Below are 27,161 nucleotides of genomic sequence, written 5' to 3' on the forward strand. Positions count from 1 at the left end.
ATATTTAAGACCAACAGAAACTAAAAAAAAAAACTTTTATGGGGAGGTAGCAATCCTTACATTCAGAATAGTCCTGACTATTCTATTTAGGACGAACAGAAACAACAAAGACGTTTTATGGGGAGGTAGCAATCCTTACACTCAGAATAGTCCTGGCTATGCTAATGAAGACGAACAGAAACAACAAAGACGTTTTATGGGGAGGTAGCAATCCTTACACTCAGAATAGTCCTGGCTATGCTAATTAAGACGAACAGAAACAAAAAAGACGTTTTATGGGGAGGTAGCAATCCTTACACTCAGAATAGTCCTGGCTATGCTAATGAAGACGAACAGAAACAACAAAGACGTTTTATGGGGAGTTAGCAATCCTTACACTCAGAATAGTCCTGGCTATGCTAATGAAGACGAACAGAAACAAAGAAGACGTTTTATGGGGAGGTAGCAATCCTTACACTCAGAATAGTCCTGGCTATGCTAATGAAGACGAACAGAAACAACAAAGACGTTTTTTGGGGAGGTAGCAATCCGTGCACTTCGAACAGCCCTGGCTATAATATTTAAAACCAACAGAAACCCCCCAAAAAATCTTTTATGGGGAGGTAGCAATCTTTAAACTCAGAATAGTCCTCATTATTCTATTTAAGAAGAAGAGAAAGAAAAAAGACGTTTTATGGGAAGGTGGCAATCCGTACACTTAGAACAGCCCAGGCTATGCTAATTAAGACGAAGAGAAAGAAAAAGACGATTTATGGGGAAGTAGCAATCGGTGCACTTAGAATATGCACTTTAATATTTAAGACCAACAGAAACCAAAAAAAAAATCTTTTATGGGGAGGTAGCAATCCTTACACTCAGAATAGTCCTGAATATGCTATTTGGGACGAACAGAAACAACAAAGACGTTTTATGGGGAGGTAGCAATCCTTACACTCAGAATAGTCCTGGCTATGCTAATGAAGACGAACAGAAACAACAAAGACGTTTTATGGGGAGGCAGCAATCCTTACACTCAGAATAGTCCTGGCTATGCTAATTAAGACGAACAGAAACAACAAAGACGTTTTATGGGGAGGTAGCAATCCTTACACTCAGAATAGTCTGGCTATGCTAATGAAGACGAACAGAAACAAAAAAGACGTTTTACGGGGAGGTAGCAATCCTTACACTCAGAATAGTCCTGGCTATGCTAATTAAGACGAACAGAAACAAAAAAGACGTTTTATGGGGAGGTAGCAATCCTTACACTCAGAATAGTCCTGGCTATGCTAATGAAGACGAACAGAAACAACAAAGACGTTTTATGGGGAGGTAGCAATCCTTACACTCAGAATAGTCCTGGCTATGCTAATGAAGACGAACAGAAACAACAAAGACGTTTTATGGGGAGTTAGCAATCCTTACACTCAGAATAGTCCTGGCTATGCTAATTAAGACGAACAGAAACAACAAAGACGTTTTATGGGGAGGTAGCAATCCTTACACTCAGAATAGTCCTGGCTATGCTAATGAAGACGAACAGAAACAACAAAGACGTTTTATGGGGAGGTAGCAATCCTTACACTCAGAATAGTCCTGGCTATGCTAATTAAGACGAACAGAAACAACAAAGACGTTTTATGGGGAGGTAGCAATCCTTACACTCGGAATAGTCCTGGCTATGCTAATGAAGACGAACAGAAACAACAAAGACGTTTTATGGGGAGGCAGCAATCCTTACACTCAGAATAGTCCTGGCTATGCTAATTAAGACGAACAGAAACAACAAAGACGTTTTATGGGGAGGTAGCAATCCTTACACTCAGAATAGTCCTGGCTATGCTAATGAAGACGAACAGAAACAACAAAGACGTTTTATGGGGAGGTAGCAATCCTTACACTCAGAATAGTCCTGGCTATGCTAATTAAGACGAACAGAAACAAAAAAGACGTTTTATGGGGAGGTAGCAATCCTTACACTCAGAATAGTCCTGGCTATGCTAATGAAGACGAACAGAAACAACAAAGACGTTTTATGGGGAGGTAGCAATCCTTACACTCAGAATAGTCCTGGCTATGCTAATGAAGACGAACAGAAACAACAAAGACGTTTTATGGGGAGGTAGCAATCCTTACACTCAGAATAGTCCTGGCTATGCTAATGAAGACGAACAGAAACAACAAAGACGTTTTATGGGGAGGTAGCAATCCTTACACTCAGAATAGTCCTGGCTATGCTAATTAAGACGAACAGAAACAAAAAAGACGTTTTATGGGGAGGTAGCAATCCTTACACTCAGAATAGTCCTGACTATGCTAATGAAGACGAACAGAAACAACAAAGACGTTTTATGGGGAGGTAGCAATCCTTACACTCAGAATAGTCCTGGCTATGCTAATGAAGACGAACAGAAACAACAAAGACGTTTTATGGGGAGGTAGCAATCCTTACACTCAGAATAGTCCTGGCTATGCTAATGAAGACGAACAGAAACAACAAAGACGTTTTATGGGGAGGTAGCAATCCTTACACTCAGAATAGTCCTGGCTATGCTAATGAAGACGAACAGAAACAACAAAGACGTTTTATGGGGAGGTAGCAATCCGTGCACTTAGAACAGCCCTGGCTATAATATTTAAGACCAACAGAAACTAAAAAAAAAATCTTTTATGGGGAGGAAGCAATCCTTACATTCAGAATAGTCCTGACTATTCTATTTAGGACGAACAGAAACAACAAAGACGTTTTATGGGGAGGTAGCAATCCTTACACTCAGAATAGTCCTGGCTATGCTAATGAAGACGAACAGAAACAACAAAGACGTTTTATGGGGAGGTAGCAATGCTTACACTCAGAATAGTCCTGGCTATGCTAATGAAGACGAACAGAAACAACAAAGACGTTTTATGGGGAGGTAGCAATCCTTACACTCAGAATAGTTCTGGCTATGCTAATTAAGACGAACAGAAACAAAAAAGACGTTTTATGGGGAGGTAGCAATCCTTACACTCAGAATAGTCTGGCTATGCTAATGAAGACGAACAGAAACAAAAAAGACGTTTTATGGGGAGATACAATCCTTACACTCAGAATAGTCCTGGCTATGCTAATGAAGACGAACAGAAACAACAAAGACGTTTTATGGGGAGGTAGCAATTTGTGCACTTCGAACAGCCCTGGCTATAATATTTAAAACCAACAGAAACCCCAAAAAAATCTTTTATGGGGAGGTAGCAATCTTTACACTCAGAATAGTCCTCATTATTCTATTTAAGACGAACAGAAAGAAAAAAGACGTTTTATGCTGAAGTAGCAATCCTTGCACTCAGAACAGCCCTGGCTATGCTATTTAAGACGTACAAAAACAAAACAAAAAGACCTTTTATGGGAAGTAAGCAATCCTTGCACTCAGAATAAACCTGGCTGTGCTATTTGAGACGAACAAAATAGCAAAAATGACGTTTTTTTAAATAAAAGTAAAGAGCGACATTAAAACTTTAACGGCAATAATTTTGTGCCAAAAAGGGGCTAACATCCAACCAGCTAAACTTTTCTTTTTCTCCCAAGCCTTTAAGAACGACTGCTCAAATGCAAGACAAGTTGATTTGGAACAAGAAGTATTCTTAAAGCATCAAAAAGCTCTAGCGTTAAGAGCAGGAGGTTGAAAATGAGCCATTTCTCTTAAGTTCTATTGTCACTCAATGCTTTCACTAGAAAAAAAAATATTGTGCTTCGTTTTCATTTAATTCTGATAAATTATCTGACATTTTTTCGAAAAAATAATGCTTAACTAATGCTTCCTCACTAAAATCATGGACATGACATTTTCAAATGTCCGATTGGATTCCAATTCTTAGAAATGTTGAAACTATTGTGTGCTGCAAAATATGGAAAGTTGCTTCAGTGGCTGTGTCCAAAGTTTCCTGTAACTTTTGCACACTTGGCCTGTTGACAGCTATTTTGGTAATTTCCGCCCACCCAGGAAATTTTTTGCGTACATGTTTGTTCATGGGTACCTAAGTTACTATAGTACTTAATGATAGATAATTTTATTTTCATTCAAAAACATTCACAAATGAGTTATTAACATCTAATACAAATACAGTAATTGGACGGCTAAAACGGGAATGAAAGAATCGAAATAGCAAATAAATGCTTAAATAAAACTCAGTTCTGAAATCAATGCAAAAATAAAGTTCTTCAACTTTAAGTATAGATGAAGCAGCATAGCACCATTATCATCTAGCGTGGATCATAAGTTAAAATCTAAATACATGTCAGAGTACAACATTTAGATGCATTTGTTAAGAAAAACACTACTTAAAAGAAATCTTGAAAACTTCGAATTGAAAGTAACCGATTTACGAAACTTCGATGTTATACGCATCGAAAGTTACGTTTCTGAGCATAGTCCATTATAAATTAGACCTTCAAACTGTTTGGAAAGTTTTCATTAGTGACGAACAAGCAATTAAGATCACAAAATCAGGGGGGTGGTAATAAAAGGAAATCAAAAAGGAAAAGGTGGTACATGGTATCTTCGAAGTTAAGAAACAAACTGAAATAAATTCTAATGTTTAAAGTAATCTTATCTGTTGTACCTGCACCATCAATCGTAAAACAACCTAATCACTGGACCATCATAATATTCAATTTATTAAACAATGTAACATACTATACAATATATTTTAGTATATTTACATCAATTTATCGCTAGCAAATCTAGAAAATAACAATTATTTGATAAAGCTACGTAGCATGGTTACACATACGTAAAGAAATCACATAAAAATAACATACTTACAGACAAAGGCGGTTCTAGAGCAAAATCATGGAGGGGGGTGACTAAGGCGCCGATAATCGACCAAATCGATAAGTTTAATGAAAAAATAGACTACGAAAAAAACTGAGGGTACTAGAAAAATCTTTTGGTGGGGCAAGAGGTTTAATCAGCTGTAGGTGTCTAGAAATCATTCAATTGACAAAAGTAGAAGAAATAGATTATTTACGAGCAAAATCTAACTTCATAAATTAACTGCAGAAGCGAAGAAAACACCAAACCGTCATTTACTTTATCAAACCAACTTTCTACAAGAAATTTAAAGAACTTTATAGCCTTCTTTTAGCTTATTCAAGCTCCAATAATTTTAAAATAGTCTTCAGCTTTTATTTAAGCGCCAAACTTAAAAAATCTACACCAAATTTGGTGCAAAATCCGTATAATAACAACAAAATTATCTTCATAGATGATAAACTTCGTTGAACCTAAGTTTCCAAGTTGATCATGCTTATCGGAACTGCATACTTTTTAAATGTTTTATTTTATCGCCATAAATTCGGAATGGTCGATTAATTAACTTTAGGAGGGGAAAACTGTCCTAATTTTATTGAAAGTCAATATAACAGTGTAAAAAGCTCTTAAGCACCCTGAATTCTGAGCAATGACACGTTCAGATTTTTGGAGGAAGGGAGACGGTGAAGGGGTCAATATATACTAACACGGGAAATTTTACAAGGGAAGGGGATTCACACCCACGAGCTCGCCTCAAAATCAAGAGATTTTATGATTTTTCTACAGTATCTTATAAATACATAGCTTTGCCCATTTTGTTGGGACATTTTTTTCAACATCAAGTCTCATTTCGTACATGAGAAACATATTTCTGTGCTCACTCAATACTAAATGAGTGATTTTTCTAGGTAAAATGCGTCACTTCGGTATCAACATTTCTGGAATGGCTAGGACTGGGTTGGACCTTTTGGATGGATCTTGACACCGATCTGGGCTTGGCACTATTTCAGTTCAAGCAGTCATTTCGAATTCAAGCTACAGAGGTAGAAGATTCAAAGATAAAAAAAAAATCCGTCGTCAAAATTCCGCTATACTTCACTGAAACGACCGACAACAAAACTTGGTAACATCAAGTTTTCACTTAGCAGGGTATATATAATAATCCCTTTCTATTGCGAGTTAAACTAATTTCAATGGAAAGACAGAAGACACAGCAGATACATATTATCATCATTCATCCATCAAAGTATCGAACTCCAGTTAAAGCAGAAATCATCGTGGAATCACCCTGCTCATCATTTACGTCCCATCGGAAGTTTCCAAAACGACATTCAGAAAGGCTGGTCATCTCCTTGTCTTTTTCTTCAAGCATTTCATCATTCCTGTCGTATGTTAAATTATGTGACAATTGTTGATTGACAGAGAAAAATGGCTCAGATGTAGTGCCATTGTTATAGTAGCCGTAATCTGAAAATATAGCTAATAACATAAAAATCGAGTAAAAAGCCATCATAAAGAATAGAGGGATTAAAATGAATATTTGAACAGTTTTGCCATTTGACCGTTATCAATATTGTTAAATGATAATGGAACAATCAAGAGTGTAACAATTCAACATGTTTTCGATATTTAAACTTGTTACTGTATTCGCACCCATGACACAAGGAAAATGTCATGGGGGATATAATGCGCCAATGCTGGCCTTGCAAGATGAGGGGCTGTCCGAGTCTGCTGTTTCGAAGTTTAACTTATTCCACGGTCTTCTCCTATTTTTTTTTACCTAATTTATTCTATTCTTTTTTCATTTTAATTTTTCCTTTAATTTATATTATATAATAATTTATATTGGTCTACTCCACTTTTACTTGCATTTTATAGTGGGCTATAAATGAATTGTTATTATTGTCTACATCACAAGCTGCAATACTGGTAAGACATTTGAAATAGTGTCATTCGTATAAATTCATGCTGCTTAAGTCTTCCAATTATATGTTGCTTAAAATTTTTAGCATGTCCGATTTTTAATTGTGAATATTATTATGATCTAGTGTTTTTATAGCTTAAATTTTAACTTTGTAGATATATTTATATCTTTAGCACTAGTGTTGTTGTTGGGTTTTCGCTGAATATATGGTCATTTAAGCTCAAGCTGATGGTGCACACAGTCTATTTAATATTTAAAAACTGCCCGAGTGATTGTATGAGGAAATTGTAGTTTCAATTGTAGCTCACGCTGATGGTGCACACAGTCTATTTAATATTTAAAAACTGTCCGAATGATTGTATGAGGAAATTGTAGTTGTTTTAGTAATTCAAAGCGGAGTCTTCTTTTTCCAAAGATCCCCTGTTACATATGCTATCGATTATAACCCAAGAATCTTGTGGGAAAGCTTTTTCCCGCAAGAGAATTTTTGCGTGAATCTCTTACACAAACTATATACCATTTTTATCATATAATATGGTATATAGTATTGAGCATGAGCTAACACGGTCTCAAATTCTATCTCCAAAAATTGTTAATTAAAACCACAAATAAAATTGATAAATTGGTAGGTTTCAGCCTCAAAAATCTTCCCCTTTTACACCTTGAGCTCAGTTCTAGATTCAATTTTTTTTCCAGACCCATGTTACGGCGGCCTTGAAGTCCGTCTTGCGAATGTTCCTGTTAACTCAGTCAAAAATCCTAGTATCCTCTATAACACAGATGACAATTTAAAAAATGATACAGACATAATAGCAGATTCTGCAAATCTTCTAAGCCCTCAAGGGAAGTGTCTTTTGATTGACACACCGGATAAAGAAGACAGCAGAAATTTATGGAACCGTTTTTTGAATGGTTTTCCATTACGGTACATGGTAAAAATACTTTTATGGAAAAACCTTATAAAAAGCAGGTTGCCTGTGTCCAAGGGTACAACAAAATCTTACCAATTTAATAAGTTATTTTACATATACTTCAAAGCACATTTGTCCTTTTTTTACAAAATAGTTTAGTACGGACAGCGAAGACGAAATGGAATGGAGGAACAGAAAGACAAAACAAGAACGAGGATGATTTTCAGCCAGAATCTCTTATTTCATTTACTGACTGAAAATTTTTTTGTCCTTGTACGTCAACTAGAGCCAGATGGTCTTAGAAAGTATTTAAATGATTAAAGGAATTTACATAGTTTCGCTATTTTAAAGTTCGTTGTAAATTAATCGGATTTGCCAAATCGGCACTTAATTTTATCAAATATTCTTTAAAATTTGAATTTTTTTAATAGTTTACTTATGAATTGACCCAATTTATCAAATACACAAGATAATTTATGCCAAATTTACCAATTTCTTCTCAATTTTATTCCTAGATTAACTAGAATATTACAAAATAATCTTGGTCGATTTACTACTCTTGTTTTGTATTTTGCTAAATTTGGGGCAAATTTTTATACCAATGGTAGCGCTAATGATCCGTCGCAACCTCACAAAAAAAAACAACAACGGAATAGTCATAAAAGAGAAGAGGCTGAAATTCTGAATATAATTACTATTCCTCCTACTGTTAATAGACAAAACTTTGTTTTATAGCATATTGTTTTCAACAAAACGGCAAAATTTCTCTATGTGAGAAAATTAAAGAGATAACTGTTTACTTAGGCATATCTCGTCATATGAATATAGTCTTACCCGAGGACGATCGCAGAAAGAGAGGGGGATTTCTTGAGTTTCTAGGCCCTTCTTGTTTAAATTATGATATATATATATATATATTCCCACTAAGAAACTCTTTTTAATCACCCCACCCCCAAACAATTCCTGGATCCGTACCTGATCTTGCCTATATACCACTAGACCAGCATCAACCTAACCTTTTTTTTTTAATTCTGTCAAACGTACGAAATACGTAATTCGTCAAATTCATTGAAATAAAGTAAGTAGATGCAAAAAAAACACTACTTTAAGATAGGGTTTTAAGCTTTCAATTTAAGCTGAAGTTTCAAGACAAAATAAAATAAAATGAAGCATTATCATAATGTTTTTCAATTTGCTAATGATCTTTTTTTGTGTACACTGGATGGCAATTTGCGCAATTCAGTTCAATCAAAATATTCTGTAATGTAAATTATGGCTATTCGACAGCCTAGCATTAAACACCAATGAATAGTTCTAGAAAAAAAAACGTAGATCTCACATATCTTCCTAGCTTAATCGACGAAAAGAATCATGCTTTTCAGCCCACTTTAAGATTTTCGTTAGCTAACTATTAATAAGGCAATAAAAGTCCAATAAATCAGTTCTAGAGTTTGATAATAGGTATCGTATTAAATTAGAAGATCGGTAATTGTGGGGTCGGTACGTGTGAAAAAGGATCTAGTTTAAATTGACAATTTTATTGCACCCCGCGGAGAAAAAGCACCGATTAAGATCAGAGTAGTAACTGGGAAGGGGTATGTAACAAAATAAACGTCCCGAAATAATTAAAGGAACATAAAGAAATAGCCGAATTTCAATTAGTATAGGTACGACATATGAATTTTATTCAAGTAATATTAAGTCCATTGGGGATCTTATTGGTCTTCGCACATTCTATTGAAATTTAAATTTTATACTCGTTTTTAAAAAAGTTGGCCTATAGTCCAAATTTTCTGTCAAAACTGCTGAGATTATAGTCTAACCTCTAAACCTCCTGGTTCTGGGAATGGGCTACCACTTTAAGGTCGTAAGGCGACTTAGACGATGATTACTTCAAACAAAACGGTTTGTATGTGGCTGTTTTTTACTTCCATATTGAAATATAGCATTCCGACCGTAAGCCCCTTACAGCTTATTCGGACTAAACCAAAATCTTCACCATAAAAAAAAAAAAAAAAAAAAAAAAAAAAAAAAAAAAAAAAAAAAAAAAAAAAAAAAGATGGGAGTAGATAAAAAAAAACAAGACTCATTTTATGCCTTAATTGTGTTCTGGGAACAACATTTCCGTCTCGTCAGTAGTGATGAGTTAATCTATTTAAAGGGACCCATATCCACTACTCCTTTCTTCCTTTAATGATTTAGGTTTTACGGCCTATCCCTCAGGGGAAGGTGCATGTTACGTCAGAGGGAATGTTTTTTTTAAGGGATGCAGATGTCTCTTACACCATAGGGAATGTTTTCTCAGAGGTGCAACTGATTGTTATGCTTTAAAAAACCAACGAGGACTTTCTTACTCCAAGATTACCATGGTTTTTACGTCATAGACAGTCTTTAAAAACCTACAAGGGTCAGGGCTTCTTTACTCCAAGATTACCGCGGTTGTTACATACTAGGGTTTGGAGTGTTACGTAATAGCACCTGTTAGAGTCCACTAGTGAAGCAGAGAAGGAAGTTTTTTAAAGACATTTTTCTTCAAGATGTTTTTTCAAGAAGTTTCAAGGCATCCCAAGACGTTTTTTAAGACTAATTTTCAAGACATCCCAAGACATTTTTCTTTAAGATGTTTTACCAGACGTTTCAAGACATCCCGAGACGTTTTGTAAGACATTTTGTCTTCAAGCCGTTTTGTTCATAATTTCTTTTGTTCTTACGTAATAGAGGAATGTTTACTTATGTTAAGGATTACGCATTCACACGCGACTTATTTCTTCTGGCCCCCATGTGGGGTCCCCGCTTGTAACTGAGTAGAGCACACACTTGGGTGTTACGTAATGACATTGCACACATGGGATGATACATAATACTTTAAGAGATATCATTTTTTTCAATGGATTTTTCTAAGGGAACCTTTATATTCTAAGGATTTTTACCCCCATTAGGATTCGAAAGGGCATATCCATCAAATGGAATTGAGCGTGATACACCATGTCAATTCACATCACCGTGCCACACTATTACTAACCCAATGGTACCTTCTACCACCCCCTCATCATTCCTAAGACATTTTTGAGATATTTTCATTTTAAATTCATGCATTGAATCCATTGCTTCGTATTTTTACAACCCAACCCTCCGTTATACACGTCCATTCCCACCACCGTGCCACACTATTACTTATCCTATAGCATCCCTCATAATTCCTAAGACATTACTAGATTTTTTTTTTAATAAGGTGATAACCAACTCGGCTTCCCCCCTTGTCACCCCCGGTTACAACGGTTCTGCCATCGCTTCTGCTGGCTTTCACTCCGGTTCAACCGATTCCAACTCCCACTATGCCCCCTCCAATCTAAACTCCGAATCCAGCTCCGGTTCCGTCAGTTCCGGATTCTCCACTTCTTCCTGCCCCCCAAATTCTACAATTCCGATTACGCCAATTCCGCTCTACGTTCCGTCAATTCCAAGATTTTGTACGCGGCTACCTCCTTGGTAATCTTTGGTAGGCAAATGGCACCCCTCTGGCACACATGATCACCCCTATGGGTTTTTCAACTTTTTTTAACACAAAAATAACTTTATAAACTAAAAATGACCATTGTTTTTTTTTTTATTTGAGCAGCGAAAACTTACATTTCCTAGCTAGATTGCAAAGTTCTATGGTAATTTCCAACCTGTGACACAGACTGGTTAACATATGACAACCTCTAGAGGCACTATCGCACACATGGTATTTTTTGGGCATTTTCCTACAAAAATATTCGTCTACAATAGAATCGTTTCTTTAAACTTAAACTTTTAATTTTCATAAGCCCTCAAAAATATCTTAGTGTGTCTTAAATTTACCTTTAACGAGATTGTATGAAATTATAAGAGAAAATATTATTCAAATGTGCGGTTGTCAACCAGGGCTGCATAGCCTTGGCTCAAAGAAACTCGTCATTTTCATTGAAGGCTCTCAGAAATAGTTTTTAATAGGGCTTAAAATTTACCTCTAATATCAACCCTCCCTTCTGAAATTGGTTGGTAGGACACATCTTTCTTTAATTCATGGTTCTTTTTATTATACTTTATTCTATGCCATGCTTTTTTCAAGTTTTGTTTTTTCTGTTGTTGAGTTTTAACTGATTTTTCGGTGTTCTAATAATGCTTTGTAAATTTGATTTTATTAATAAAATTTGTATGTACAATGTTTGTATCATTTAGATTTATTGATCCAGCATAAAATTTCAATACATTTCACTAATGCAATTTAGGCATCTTGTAGCCTATGCACATAGGTATGCTCGTTTAAGACTGCAATTAATATAAGTGTAAAATTCTGCGTACTAAAGGAGGAAAAAAGCTATTGATTATGTATGAAGGTGTAGCATATTCTAGTCATAACAGAACTCTCGCTTTTATTTCATCTCTGATAGCAATTTTATCTGATAACACTCTCTAAAGCATTAATTGACATGTAAAGCAATTTTTAGTAATCGATTTTCCCTTCTGCACCTTTCTCGGTGGGGTGATGTTTTTCCGGTTGTGCATCTTAACGTTTAGGGCCTAAATTCTTCATTCGACGATATTCAATTATTATGTAGGGATTCGTGCCCAGCAATTATCGGTCTCTGTGAAACATTTTTGAATGAGAATAATCAGGTACTTTTGGATATTCCCGGTTATATGTCGATTTTTCTTAACTGCAAGATGGGCAAAAAAGGTGGACTCGGATTTTAAATCCAAAATAATTTTCAGGCTGTACTAAGACATGATTTATGCATAAATAATGAAAAGGTATTTGAGTCACTTTCTATTGAAATCCCAATTAACGCTAAGGAAATGGTAATAATTGGCGAAGTATATCGTTCTCCAAGGGGGTCTGCAACTGAATTTCTTGAAACATTAGAAGACGTTCTTAGGAAAGTTTGTGCTGAAAAATATGAAGTTATATTGATGGCTGCCTTTAACCTTGAACTTGCGAAATCGTCATCTAGGCAGGCTTCTAATCTCTTCTCTTTACTAATTTCGTACGGATTGGCTCCTTGTATAAACATACCGACAAGGATTTCAAACCAGTCAGCAACATTAATTGGCAATATTTTTTCATCGCTAAACTCCCTTAAGAATGAAGTACTGCTTTCTGACATTTCTGACCATTTGCCAGTTTCAGCCCTGTTTCAAATCCTCCAAAATCCACAAAGATTAATCCCCCAGGATAAACCGAGATTCTGTTGCTCACCAGTGGAGCTGGATAGATTGAAAGAAGATCTTGGTACTTATAAATGGGACTTTTCTTTACCAGAAAATATTAGTTTAGGCAATTATAACGACATATTTGGCCGGTTTTATGACAGCGTTAATGAAAAATTTACGTCTGATTGTCTTGAAGCTCCTTTAAAAAATCCTCGATCAAAAAGATCAACATCTGTAGCTCCCTGATTAACATCTGGAGTCCTAAAGTCAATAAAAAGGAAGCAGAACCTTTGGAAAGAGTACAAAAAAGACCAAATAAAGCTAACCTAGAAGCATTTAAGTTGTACCGTAATTTTCTTAAATCAATTATTCGCAGAGCTAAAACAGTATATTTTACAAAGAGATTTGTTGATTGCGGTAAAAATATAAAAAAGACGTGGGACGTGATTAGGGAAGTTAGTCGGCCGTTCATGAAACAAGAAGGTCTCCCTAAGTCTCTCATTGTAGTATTTTCTCCAAGTACAGTTTTGTTAAATTACGTCCTATTGTTTATAAGATAGGCATAAACTGTTATAAGCTGTATCGAAGATTCCATATCAGATTTTTTTTTCTCCTTTGTCTCAAGAGGCTAGCGCCTTTGCTTAAGGGTAAACAAACAGCTAAGCTATGAAAGCCAAAGTGATTTTAATTGTTCAAGATGAAGGACGGTAATTCTTCTCTACAAAGACAGATCTAGAGTAAAATCTTGGGTCTGGGCACAAATAATTGACTAAATTGACAAGTTTATTCAAAAAGAAAAACGGATGTAGGGTGCCAAAAAAATCTTTGGGTGACCCGGGGACCCCCTGGATCCTCTTATACATGGTTTCCGGCCTTGCTAATTCCAATTGTCCACTTTTAGTTTAATCTCATGCTATTTCTTATGGGGTCATGGGCACATTTGCTTTCAAATATTAGGAAACCATAGAAGACGTTGAAAAACAATGATCGAAAAAAAAAACACCCGGTACTGATATGTCCGATCCTGATACCTGCCTAATACCAATACGCCCAATAACAATACAGCCATACCGTTACGCTTGATTTCGATACGTCCGCTACCAATACAGCGTACAGCCATTTCCCCAGGGACTATGGAGGGTCATACCATCACAAAAACCATAGATATTGGACCAATAAACTATGTTGAACAAAATAGCTATTTCAAAATTTTGATTGAATGATTTTGTGGGAAGGGGCCTCTAAGGAGAGGGGGCTATTTGCCCTCCCATCTTTTGGTTACTTAAAAAGGGAACTAGAAAATTTAATTCGTATTCGAATGTGCCCTGTAAAAAAAAAAAACGAAAAAAACGGGAGATAGATCAGTGCTACCCATGCAAAAAAGTGATTTTCCTTGTTGTTCAAGAAGGGGGACTGTAATTTTCCTGTACAAGGTTTTTGACAATGCTGATTCCAATAGTATAATTTTAATTTTGATCTAACGCTATTTTCAAGAGATTCCAGGCTTTTTTTGAAATCACCATAAATTAATTTTCACAATAAACTTTGGCTTTTAAGACGAACCGAAATAAAGTCACTATTCATGAATCAGTGTCAGATAATAATTATTTTTCACTAGGTAGTTTTCTCTAGACGCGTTTTTGGACTTTTGCTTACTATGGGTAGTGGTTCGCTCTTTACTAGGTTGCAGCTACCCCTGCAACCATGACAGACCTAATTAAATGGTGAGTAACTACACTATGAGCTCACCATTGTTTGGGAGACTAGACATAGGGGAGCTGTTTGACCCTTCTGCCGTTGGCACCCAAGTCCTCGCAGCTTGTAGATTAGTTGGGAAGGATGTGTAAAAAGTAGGCACGAAACGTGTTTCCGTGGGTGCATACCCTTGGTAGTTGAAATTTTGAAAGGAACAGTCGCTATAGCTGTTACTCCATCCATTTGTAGTTCTGGAGTTGAATGCATTCCGATCCCATTGGCAAAACACAGGTGATTCTGTTGATAAGCGGCCTGTCCTAAAAATAAAAAATAACATGTGCAAATATTTATTTTACAGTATACATGTGTTACGTGAACCCCGATGCAGGTTTTGGTGCATATTCAGAATCTGCCTTTATAAATACTGCAATACCGGAACGTACACACGGCTTAGACCCCTCCTCCCATCAAAATCCTAAATTTTTCCCAAATTTTCCGCGAACGTTATATTCAAATCACAAAGAGAAATTGTTATCATTACTGCCTCCCCCCACCCCTGAAAGAGTCCTGCATATGTGTCTGTTTAACAAGCAAGGCTTAAGCGTAATTTAGGCTAATTGGAATTTTTGCATGCATCTCATCAGACAAGCGCGTAGTATTGGTTCTAACCCTTCGATTTTTCAAATAATTTCTTACGTTCATCATAGACTAATTTCTAACGTTCTTCATAGACCCATTGCATGGTATGTGGAATAAATTTTTCTTGTTCGTCCTATCTAATCAAATTAATCGAAATAGGGTTTTCTAGAACTGATCAGAATAACATATTTATTTAAAAATCATTTAAAATTATCTAAAATTATTTTTAAACTACTTTCATATAAAAAAAAGTTTAACGTTTACCTGCTAAAATAGTAACATGCAAATAAAATTAAGCTAATTCAAATTCTGAAACGAACAGAGTAAATGCTATGCGCAGGATGCTGAAGCTAGATCAGTAAAGTTTCATAGCTACTGTCTTCTAAGTGAAATCGTTTAACAGAAATCGTGGTACTAAGCTTTCAGTGGAAGAACCTAGCCAAGAAAAATTTATATTCCAACAGGAAAAACACCAAAAAAAAAAACAATTGTTAGACGGAATCTTACTACACTGTGTTTAAACAAATTTTGACTACCTCCCTCCCAATCTTAAAACAGTCTATTATGAATACAAAGAACATCTTTCAACAACAAAATTCAGACTGGTGATAGATTTTGAAGGGCAGGGGAGGGGAAGCTATTATTTTCTATGAGCTATGCTTAAATTTAAGAAAGTTATCAGTTTATCTCATTTGGACTGCTCTTTTGACTGTGAATATAAATCTCTCAACCCACACATGAACAAGTGATTATTTTGACTGTTTTGAAATGCTAGAATTACAGAGTGATAATGTAAATATTAAATATTTATATATTTTGTGTTATTTTGGAATAAAATAAAGTAAAATTTTAGACTCTAGTGTTTTAACATACTGCAGAAAACAAATTAGATACTAGTGCAATTTTACTATTTGAAGTAGTCTTAGAACCCTACGGTGCTTTAAGTACACGCTTACAAAGCGATGACTACATAAAGAACAAATTTATTATGAGCAACACCAAATGTAATTAGAAAAAGAGCAATTAACTAAATATGAGAAGTTTAACCCATTTGGCAAAAACCACTTTAAGCTGAATTTGGCTTTGAAACAATAAACTGTTGAAATGACTGCCGACCACTGCACAGTCATGGTTATGAAAATTTGAATAATAGTTAACGACCGCTATTAGACGTTTTTTTCCGGCTTTTCGACAGAATCTGAAAATGTGGAGGAGGGCATAAAATATAGAATCGTCGTAGGTGGCTTTACTCACCATAAAGCGTCTTAACGGTAACCGAATATTGAAGAAAATCACAAAAAGGATCAGTTAAATCATCTGATAAATGTCTTACAGGCGTGTTCCGTACCTGTCACTTTTTTGTATGTTTTAGGCGAGTAATCGTTTTGCTATACCAGCTACTAGGTCGTTTCCAAATTTAACTCTTTGAAATTGTAAGTCAATTATATTTGGTCGTTTGCGACGAATCCATTGACATATTGAATTTCAACTTTAACTAAAAGTTAAACTAGTATATCTAAAAAACTTTACAAATGAAAACTAAACACAAAATCTTTGAAATGGAAATGACGAAAGCATGTTCGCAAAATCACACAAAATTCAAGCGACAGTAGTTTATTTTCATATTTTCACTATTTTGTATTATTCTATGTAGATTTTATCCATTAAAGCTCACTAGACGAACTCTAAAAAACTTTGAATGCCAAAATCTAAATAGAAAATTCTACGTATAATGCAGTAAATAAAAGAAGAAAAGAAACCAATTTGAGAATATGGACCCATTGGCGACCAAAGGACTCAATTGCTAGTCTTTCAGAAGTGAAGGCCTCTTCAATAACCGTATTTGAAGACCATGTTACTAGACCATGCCCAACGACTAGTAGTAATTTATCACGGAAGATGCGACATGGAGTAAATGAATACAATAATGTCTTTCGGCAACAGTGAAGTTTCTGTTGCTTTCTGAACTAAATAATACAATAGCTGAATTTTCGCTTCATTATGTTCAGATGCTTTTTGGATCCCAAACCCCTCTCCCACTAATTCTTAGACATAGCCCTAGGGTACCTACAAAATTTGCATAAATCGTGCAGTATGGCCTATTAAACTGAGAGGCTCTAAAATTAGCTTTTTAACAGTTCTAAACCAATGGACAAACTAAGAAATATCGATGGAAAGCCTTTTGATACTATTTGAACCCCCAAACTGACGTTATTTTAAACAAAATAGCTAAATTCGACACTTTCTCAAGTTTGATATTTTTTTTCTTAAAATGGATACGAGAACTCAAAATGTCAGTCCAAAGAGCTTTTTCTGAAATCCTACCACCGTCGGTTGAATATGATTAACCCATAACAAGAAAGGACAAAACAACAACAACAACTCATCTATGACTCATCTCGAGCACAGCTGAACAAAAGCAGTTCGTAATATCCGCTTTAAGGAAAAATCCCACTTTTGTTTTTTTCCTGTTTTTTGTTTTAAAATTCCATACATCTTCTTTGGCTTAAAACTTATTATATGTAATCTTAAAATAAATGAATTTTACGTATTTGAAATAAGATTGAGAAGTAATTCTTCTCGACTTGTGATTCTAATTGACAATAGATCTTCACTAGCTATAATTAGAGTGAACAATTTGACCGAAAATTGTTACCTGTTTTGGTCCATTTCAGAATGTTCAATGGGTTCGGTCTTGGGGGATATTTGCGGTGTAGGAAGAGAGTTCAAATCTTCATCTTCTCTTTCAGACGTTCTTTCGCACACAATATCAGCTCCTTTCATTGGAACTGCCGAAGATGCTTGATACCCTCCATGTCCAGGTTCAGGACTGCAATTTGGTGTTGTTTCCGGTGTATTGGCCTCAGTTTTAGGCCCTTGGTAAATATGAAAGTTCACAAAAAAATTCTGCTGGCTGTTTATGTTTTGATTGTAATTAAAGGTGTTATTACTAGTTTCTTTATAGGTGCCATTACCACCATAATTGAAGTCATCATCCGTTTGTGCTTGCTTTTGCGCTTTCTCTTCTGTTTTTTTCCTTTTCTGCTGTTGCTGAACGGTTACAGCAATGCCTCGTTTAGCAGAGGGCTTTTTTCGTCTAGGTCTGTATTTATAGTTTGGGTACTTCTGCAAATGTGTAATTCTTAAATGTTCAGCTTCTTCTACAAAAGGACGGCGATCTTGAGGTGCCAAGCTTTTCCATTTTGCACCTGAAAAGTTGCAAAATTGCATCATAACAAAATAAGGCCAAAGTAGATAAAACAAGGGAAAAGAAAATAAAACCAAAATTAAGACAATTGTTCCTTTACCAGTTATAATTTTATTTAAGACCATTAGGTTGCACAAAAAAAAACAACAGTTGTTTTGCTGAAAAGTACCATATCCCGGATGTTTTCTCATTCCTTTTGGATGGAAAATTTAAAAATGAGACATGCCTTATCAGTAAATTATTTCTCATTTGTAACTTTGACGTTGACATAAGTTTCTGTATTAGGAATTAGCCGAGAATTGTAGTTGTGTCCCTGATTAATTAAAAAAAAACTATATTTGATACAAATTCATAATTACAAATTCCATAAAGGAAACTGTGTTTATTAAATTTTCAGAATTCAAGACTCAGAGAAACTAAAACAAAAAAAGGAGCCAATATTTTATTTTAGATAATATAAAAAGCTTTTGCAAAGATTAAACTAAAAATGAAAAAAAAACAACAATAAATACCGATATACATCGGTATTGCAATGACATTGCCAAACTTGTCACATTTATGTGGAAAAATTGAAGATTTTTATGCAGAAGAAAGTTTAAATTAAATTGATTTAAAAAAAAAACTGCTTACCGCAAGTGTATATATTTTGAAAAAGAATTACAACAATTCAAAAACCTAAAAAAAAGAAAACTAAAAGTTTAAAGTTTAGTAGAAATGGTTGTTAGAGCTTGGAATAATCAAATATTTTTGAAAGGAATCAGTTTGAAAAGACATTAAACTATTTATAAAGCAAAAAACTAGTAATTGCACAAATATTTGTCTATATTTTAACAAGGAATTACAACAATTCAAAAACCCTAAAAAAGAAAACCATAAGTTTGAAGCTAAATAGACAATCAGTGTTAATAATTGGACTTGCTTCAATAATCATGCCAGTTGAAAAAAAAAATCATATACATAAAAGTTAAATTTTTTTTTCTAGTTCAGTTGAGAATAGCTAAAGATTTACGTAAGCTGTAAAAACATTTATGCTGAATAAATTTAGGCTTAGAGGTTTGAACGTCACCAGCTATATAATGCATTAAGGAAGAACCAAAAACGAAAATTTGCATTTATTACAAATGATGATTCTTTGGTATCACTTGAACTATCAAACCTGAAAAGACCAAGCGAACAGCCCAAACAAATTAAATTCACTATGAGTGAAAATCAACCTGGACCGTCAAATGAGACAAGACCAATAAGGGCCGCTAAAACAAAGGACATTGCTAAATTGTTTGAAGTAATCAAAAGCCAAAATTAAGAAGAAAGACAAATGTGATTAGAAGACATGCGACACCTAGAATCTGAGCGAGTTAAAAATAAAATGAAGAGCAATGACACAAGACTGTGTCTGTGGTCAGAGGATAAGCGATATTATAACAAAGACAACCGACCAAGTTCCTTAAAGGTATGCTTTGACTGAAGATGGTAAATTTTTTCGCGCAAAAATAACACATGTGGTTCGATCTCACCCTCTAGGGACATAATGACATAAAGGCTAAGATGGCTAGGCCATGTTCTGGCAATCCGCCAGAACATGGCTCTGCCGCTTCTGGCAATCCATCTTGGGCCAATGAAAAGCAGGTCGTCCCCAACAGAGGTAGGAAAAGGTCATAAAGAAAAATCTAACGGAAAGTAACTTCCTGTAAATGTAAAGAGTGAAGCATTGAATTGACCAGGGTGGATGAGGTGCGCTCATAGCTGTGCTAGCCTCACGCAGCTTGATGCTGCAGTAAGTTGCTAGTAGTACTAAAATGGGAATTTAGTTATTGTCGGCCAGCCTTTATTCAGACAAAATTCAGGAGGGGAGAGGAGGAGGAGGAGGCTCAAGAATGGTAACCTTTGATAAAATAAAATTTAGGAGGGGAGAGGAGGAGGAGGATGTTCAAGCATGGTAACCCTTGATACTAAAATTCTTGTCACCTAACCTTGTTATGGCGGGGATCGAACCCCGGGGAAATTAAATTACGTAATATTTTCATTGAAAAATGCCTTTATGATATTTCCATTGCAAAAATTGAAAAATATCCCTCTGCTAATCTTCATGAATTGACGACACTGTTATTAAGATAATTAACGTTACTTAACCCCTTTCGAGTTACTGTGACCATGCTTGTCGAAGCTTGGAGGATTAGTTCTTATTGTATTTACTATGGCCTTTTTTATAATATATTTTTGCTGATACGACCCTTAGTTTAGATATTTTGTCATCCAGTGATCAAGACTAGACAAGACAAGAATACTGAGACTTAATATTGATCAACATTTTAGTGAAATAGCTGTTTACGTTCCGCCCGGGAAAGGGGCGATACTTAAATTTTTGAGTTTTTCTCAGAAATGAGAAAAACTACAGTCCCTGTAGTTTTTAAGAAAACTTCTAAAAATATTTTTACAATAACTTCTCAAAAAAGAAAATAAATGTGAATAAGCAGGAAGCTTTCATTTATTTTGAACACACGTACTACTTCTAGCTTTTTTAATATTTGAGGTGAGGGGGGAGACATAATATCTTAACTATTTGGGGTGCTTTCTGTTCGTTTTAATTTTGACTTCATCATTCATGTTGAATTCTGTCCGTTTAGGTTTGAAATATTTTATAACCTAATTTCTGCTCATTTTAGGTTTCAATTTTAAGATCTATGTAAAATAATTTTGTTTTATTATCATAATTTCTATTAAAAAAAAGCTGTCTTATGAGAAGTCTTGACCAGAGTAGTAGTCGAAGGAGCAGTCTTTATGAAAAATTTTGAGTCGGGAGTAGTCGATGTAGAGAATATTGTGGTAAAAACTGTCATTGTCGAAGGGGTGGGGTGAGAAATTCAAGTAATAGTAGGACAGATTTCCACAGAGCCAACATTCTGTATCATTGATATTGTAGGTTAAATGCATTCTGCACTACATAGCTAAATATAACTGGATTTCAAATTACAAATTTGTTTGTTACTAGCTGTTGGGGTGGCACTTCGCGCCACCCCAACACCTAGTTGGTGGGGTGCTTCGGTCTTTTTTGTCAGGTTTACCGACCCTCGAACATGCAACGTACAATTGTCCACGGGAAAAACAATCAGTATTAAGATCTATACCACATTTTTCTAATGATTGACCTTGAGCTTTGTTAATGGTGATTGCAAATGCTAATCGAATTGGGAATTGCAACCTTTTAAATTGAAAAGGCAGATCCGTTGGAATCATGGGAATGCGAGGAATAAGAACAGCCTCACCCTCAAAAGGCCCTGTCAAGATTGTGGCCTCTATTAGGTTTTCCATTGTTTTTTTTTTACGGCAAGTCGCGTGCCATTGCAAAGCTTTGGTGGGTTGATATTTCTTAAAAGTATTATTGGTACGCCTATTTTTAGTTGTAGCACGTGTAGTGGAAACCCTGAAAGATCTATGGAATTTAAAAATTCAGATGGATAATTAACCGCTTCATTTGGTTCCAAAACTGTGTCGACTGACTTGTAAAGGACTGCCTGGTCTCGAATCTTGGTCAAAACAATATTGTTGATTTTGTGGACGTCTATATTTTTGGGTGCGAGAATCGCTCTTTCACTTAGCCATTTATTATTTTTATAATTGTTTAGAATATTCGGAAATACATTTTCAATCAATTCATTTTTGGACGTCACTAAATTACAGAAATCAGCAGGTAGTTGTATACGTCCTGAAATTGAGTCTACTGGGAGCTTTCCGTTTCCAATTGCCAGCAATTGATCTGAAAATGTTTGACCAGAGTCATCGTTTTGCAATCGGACACGCATATTTGTAGTTAATTTTAATATTTTTACGTGTGCCCATAAATTAGAATTTTTCAGGCAAGCATTCATTTTGTCTGCAGGAGTTGATCTAGGTATTATAGGTAATGTTTGCCTGAAATCTCCGGCAAGCATATTAATGTGCTGCCAAAGGGTTTCGACTTCCCTGTCAAATCTTTCAAGCATTGATCCAGAGCCTCGAGCGATTTTTTGTGTGCCATTGTGCACTCATCCCAAATAATAAGTTTGCATTGCTGCAATACTTTACCCATCCCAGATGATTTGGAAATATTGCACGTGGGAGTTTCTGTAGAATGCAAATTCAGAAGCAATTTCAAAGCGGAATGAGCAGTTCTTCCACCAGGCAGCAATGTTGCGGCTATTCTGGACAACGCTATATCATTTTTTGATCAAATTGATGCCAGAATCAGTTTTATCACAAACGTTTTACCAGTACCTCCTGGCGCATCCAAAAAGAAAATTTCTCCAACGTTGTTATCGACACAATGCATTATCGTATCATAAATGTCTTTTTGTTCCGACGTTAACTTGGAAATGTTATTTTGTACATACGACAATAGATCACTCGTACTGTAACTTTGTTCACGATCCAATTCTACACATGTCGAAACAGCAGCGATACGGTTAGGTGAAGGCATTCCCAAATCCTGAAGAGGTTTGTCTGCCATACGTACGCACAAATCTTCTATAATAACTAAAGTGTAGTTATAAATTTCTGATGTAAAATCAAAAGTCATATCTGACGTCTCTAACTGTTTTCGATGGAGTATATCTTCGGATATTTTTGACTTATATTTTTCCCATAACTCTGTAGGAGCTGATGGAGAGCAAGTTGTTAAAATGATGCCAAACAATGCACGAATTTGACTTGGGGTTGACGTTTCGCACGCGTCATTGATGCAGTTATCCCAGTGTTGGTCATTCTCCAATAAATTCAGAGCTTGGCATGCACTACGGTAAGTGTCATGTATAGTACCGTTTACAGTTCTCAAATACTCAAAGGATGTCGGACCGGGTACATTCACCAAAAGCAAGCGTAGAAAGAAGCATTCATGTTGAGTGGGGTGAACGGTGTAGAGTCTTCCTATCGTGGTATCTTTGAAGATGGTAGGTTGGCCGTCGACTGACTTACCCTGTTTTCGACGTTCAAATACTTTATTTTTAGTATTCCACGTGTAATACGAAGGCACTTCAGTATACAGCAGTTTTTTTGCAAAAGAATCATTTTTGCAAAGCGAAAAAAAAGCTGTTAATGTTGTATCCGGTGGATTCAGGGCTCTTTGTTGCACGTTGGTTTCCGTGAAATAAACACGTTGACCATTCTGTATATGTACCGCTAAGTGAACAACAGCTGGACTACGTTCATGTATCGGAAATGAAAGAATTCGCCAAACTGAAAAGAATTTATTACTGCTTAAGTATCTTCCAGCCTGATATTGTACAATTTCGTCGAAATCTTTGATTTCGGGCTGCAAGCCAAAAACTACCATGTCACTGCCTTTGTTGACGTATTTACATATGTATTTGATTGCCTTTACGGTATTACAGTATTCAACGTTTATGTGTGCATTAAATGTTTTTGATAATAATGGGGAATATGGAACAACCCACTGGTTATCTACTTCGATGGTGGTACCGTTACGCTTCTTTATTATTGCTGTTTTACCGCCATCTTCAGTAGATCTTCTTCTATATTGTGGGTAACCATCATTGCCAGTAATTGTGTTTGATACTAAAAGTCGAGGATATTGCTTTGTGCACCTTCCTTTGGCCATGCATGGTGAATTTTTGTTCAGTGCACCGCAAGGTCCATGTATCATATTTTTTACAATAATATCATGTAACCCCTTATCGACATTTTTATCAGGTATTTCAGCGGAAATCACATCATCAATTTCGTTCGAAGTAATTTTTTTATGTAGCCAGATTAGTATATGTGCGTGTGGCAAACCTTGTTTTTGCCATTCCACTGAGTACATCCAGCATCGCACTGACCCAAACACTTCAAGTTTTACTATGTAGTTTATCAGTGATTTCAACTTTTGCCAGAAGACACGGGCCGTAATGTCATGCCTATGAACCGCCGATTGTCCTTGAAGTAAAAGCTGCAGTATCTCGTCCCAAGATTGATTACATGTAAATGTAATAAATAAATCTGGACGACCATAGAGACGAACATACGCAATAGCATCTTGAGCATATTCATGCATATGACGGGGACTGCCAGCATATGACGAAGGTAAATTTGTTAATCTTCCAACATTTGTGGTATTACCGTCATTTATAACTGCATCTCGGAAATGAATGTATTGTTCAGAGCGGAGCTTGGTCTGATTCAGGCGGATATATAGCAAACGTTCTGATTCAATTTTAGCATTCATATCAACGACAAATTGGTGAAACAATTCACGGCATTTTAAAATATAATTTTCTTCATCCTGCCGAATCATTAGTCTATAGGAATAATAATGCATTGCACTACATTTCTTTGTTAGTGGCTGGATTCATCAATTTCATATTAAAGTGATAGCCGTCGGCTCCATCCCAAAAAATGATAGGTTATTGTAGGGCATCGTAGCATCGATGAGTTTCAGCTATTCTTAACAACTGAGCGTTTCGCTTATGAAGAATAATATCTCGAGGTAAAAACTGATCACCGACCATAACGATTGCCACTTCGTCGATAGTTGGAGCATTGTATCTACGCACATGTTGGCCAGGAGGCGTTTTGTCAGCGGAAATAACAATTTTATGCGTATCAGTAGGCATCAAATCGATGGCTGTTTTGAACAGACGAACTAAATTATTATTTTCGTGGAAAAGATGTTGCAATTGGGAAACGATTGTCCTTTCAACGTTGGGAGAAATTTCGCAACGTGCATTCAATTCAGAATTTCTATCACTGATGAAGTACAATTGTAAAAATTTATGATTTCTCACCTGAGAATGGTAGAAGGGTCCCTGCTCTATGATAAATTTGCCCTTTTACTTTAAAAGTAGACATAAATTGATCTGGATTTTCGATTTGGGCTCCAAACGACGTCATTTGGAAACAAGAGTTGTATTTTCTGATTTTTGACAAAAAACGCTTAGATTCTGACGTAGTTCCAGTAAGGAAAGTCTTCAATGGCTCTTGTGGTGCAGCTAATAGAGGAAGTTTAACTTTTCCTGAGGCGCAACACATTCCAATTGTTTCACCATTGAATTTCAAGGCCTTGCAATAGGGACAAATTTTAGACATTGTCCCGATTTGAACACATCTACTCAAGCTATAATCATCGACTGGGCTGTACCTGAATGCCAGGCGATAACTTTCAGGTTGCTCTGATTCCTCGGAACGCTTTCTTTTCTTACTTTCTCTATCAGCAGCAAGCCTGATTTCTTGCTGTTCTTGTGATTCCTCGGCACGCTTTCTTTTCTTACTTTCTCTATCAGCAGCAAGCCTGATTTCTTGCTGTTCTTGTGATTCCTCGGCACGCCTTCTTTTTTCACTTTCTCTTTTAGCAGCAAGTCTGCTTTCGCGTTGCTCTGGTAGTTCCTCGGCACGCTTTCTGTTCTTTCTTTCTCTATCAGCCTCAAGCCTGTTTCCTTGCTGTTCTTTTGATTCCTCGGCACGCTTTCTGTTCTTTCTTTCTCTATCAGCCTCAAGCCTGTTTCCTTGCTGTTCTTTTGATTCCTCGGCACGCTTTCTTTTCTGACTTTCTCTATCAGCAGCAAGTTTTTTGGCATAGACTCTTTGAGCATCTTCATCGGCTTTTGCCATTGTAAGTTCATCAGTCATTTTAAACTTAAACATTAATAGATTTCTACGTGAACATATATGTCTTAAATATCTTTAATGACGTCACCGTCATAGCAAAAATGACGACAACTAACTTCATGATTAAATATCTTTAATGACGTCACCGTCATAGCAAAAATGACGACAACTAACTTCATGACGTCAGTCGACACAGAAACATGACGTCACCTGACAGACAGACACACAGACAGACAACTTATTTTTATATATATAGATTGACTGTAATTTACTGTATGTAACCAATATTTCTAGGTTAGCATTCAGGGTCCTAGGACAATTTCCTACGTAATCGATGGACAATAAGAAATCAACAGAGATACAATATGTCCCTACGTGTGAAATTGAGGGTTAGGGATTCTCAGGTGGCTTTAAATGTTCATATTTGATATCAAGGTAAATGCTTTAGAGTTCTCACTAATAGCGAACGCAGAATTCGGTTCTGGAAATGGCCTCTGGCAGCAACAGAAACACAGGAATTAGTTTCGACAAAGTCTGCAATAAATTTCCTTTAGTCCGAAAAGTTATTTAACAAGAAAGAATTGGTTTGTCAAACTCAGAGTTTAGCCGCATTTTGAAAAACTTCCCATTATATAGACTACAAAACTTATATTGTGCCAATTCAGATTAAATAAAAAAAGATGTTTTTTTCCGAAAGTAAGTGAAGTGTGGCATTAAAATTTAAAGGAACAGAAATTATCCTACATATAGGGAGAAAGAGGGCTAAATCTGCGACAAAAGAGATTTTGCAGTTTACCCAACACCATTTTAATTCCTTTCTGAAGGAAGCCTGATCGTCTTTTTCAAATCTCTTCTATGTACCACTGAGACTGAGTTTAGCTGATGTTATTCCTTTTTCTTAAAGAAGAGCTAGCTTAGGATACACTTACTTCTTTACCAAAAGTGAAATACTGCAAAATATTTGCAGGTGGCTCGACATAATTGCACACAAGCGTTTTTGGAATAAGCAGCAATTTATCTATTTAAAAAGAAAAGGAGATAAAAAACATTCGATCAATATTGATCACCTGTCCGAAATTCAAAGTTCCTTTTTCTCACTGAGCCGCATACTTCTGTAATACTTTTATTCCAGTTTTCTTTATCTGTAGCGGCAAGTATGACAGGGCGGTGAAAGAACCGAAAAGCAATCCAATTTCCAATGAGACGTGTCCAACTAATTTATTAAAGTCTAAATTTTGGACACAGAGAATTTATCTTACTTT

At 35.8% G+C, this 27,161-nt stretch overlaps 1 protein-coding gene and 1 long non-coding RNA gene across 3 annotated transcripts in view; one reads left to right on the forward strand and one right to left on the reverse strand.

Moving 5' to 3' along the window:
- The window catches only part of LOC136040907 (uncharacterized), a 48,191-nt gene extending 41,287 nt beyond the window's left edge, over positions 1 to 6,904 (forward strand). The window contains exon 2 of the long non-coding RNA XR_010620913.1: positions 5,681 to 6,904. This is a non-coding gene — a long non-coding RNA (uncharacterized LOC136040907). The remainder of the gene's footprint in view (positions 1 to 5,680) is intronic.
- The window catches only part of LOC136040906 (uncharacterized), a 67,826-nt gene continuing 44,681 nt past the window's right edge, over positions 4,017 to 27,161 (reverse strand). Inside the window, exons 3-5 of one of the 2 annotated variants that reach the window (XM_065725322.1) lie at positions 17,773 to 18,325; positions 14,532 to 14,794; positions 4,017 to 6,239 (exon numbers count right to left, since the gene is read on the reverse strand). In XM_065725322.1, coding sequence (XP_065581394.1) covers positions 6,007 to 6,239; positions 14,532 to 14,794; positions 17,773 to 18,325 — 1,049 coding nt within the window. In that variant the 3' untranslated portion in view covers positions 4,017 to 6,006. The remainder of the gene's footprint in view (positions 6,240 to 14,531; positions 14,795 to 17,772; positions 18,326 to 27,161) is intronic. The other variant, XM_065725323.1, reaches the window with a different exon arrangement.

Source organism: Artemia franciscana, chromosome 21 (genome assembly GCF_032884065.1).
Source record: "Artemia franciscana chromosome 21, ASM3288406v1, whole genome shotgun sequence".
NCBI lineage: Eukaryota > Metazoa > Arthropoda > Branchiopoda > Anostraca > Artemiidae > Artemia > Artemia franciscana.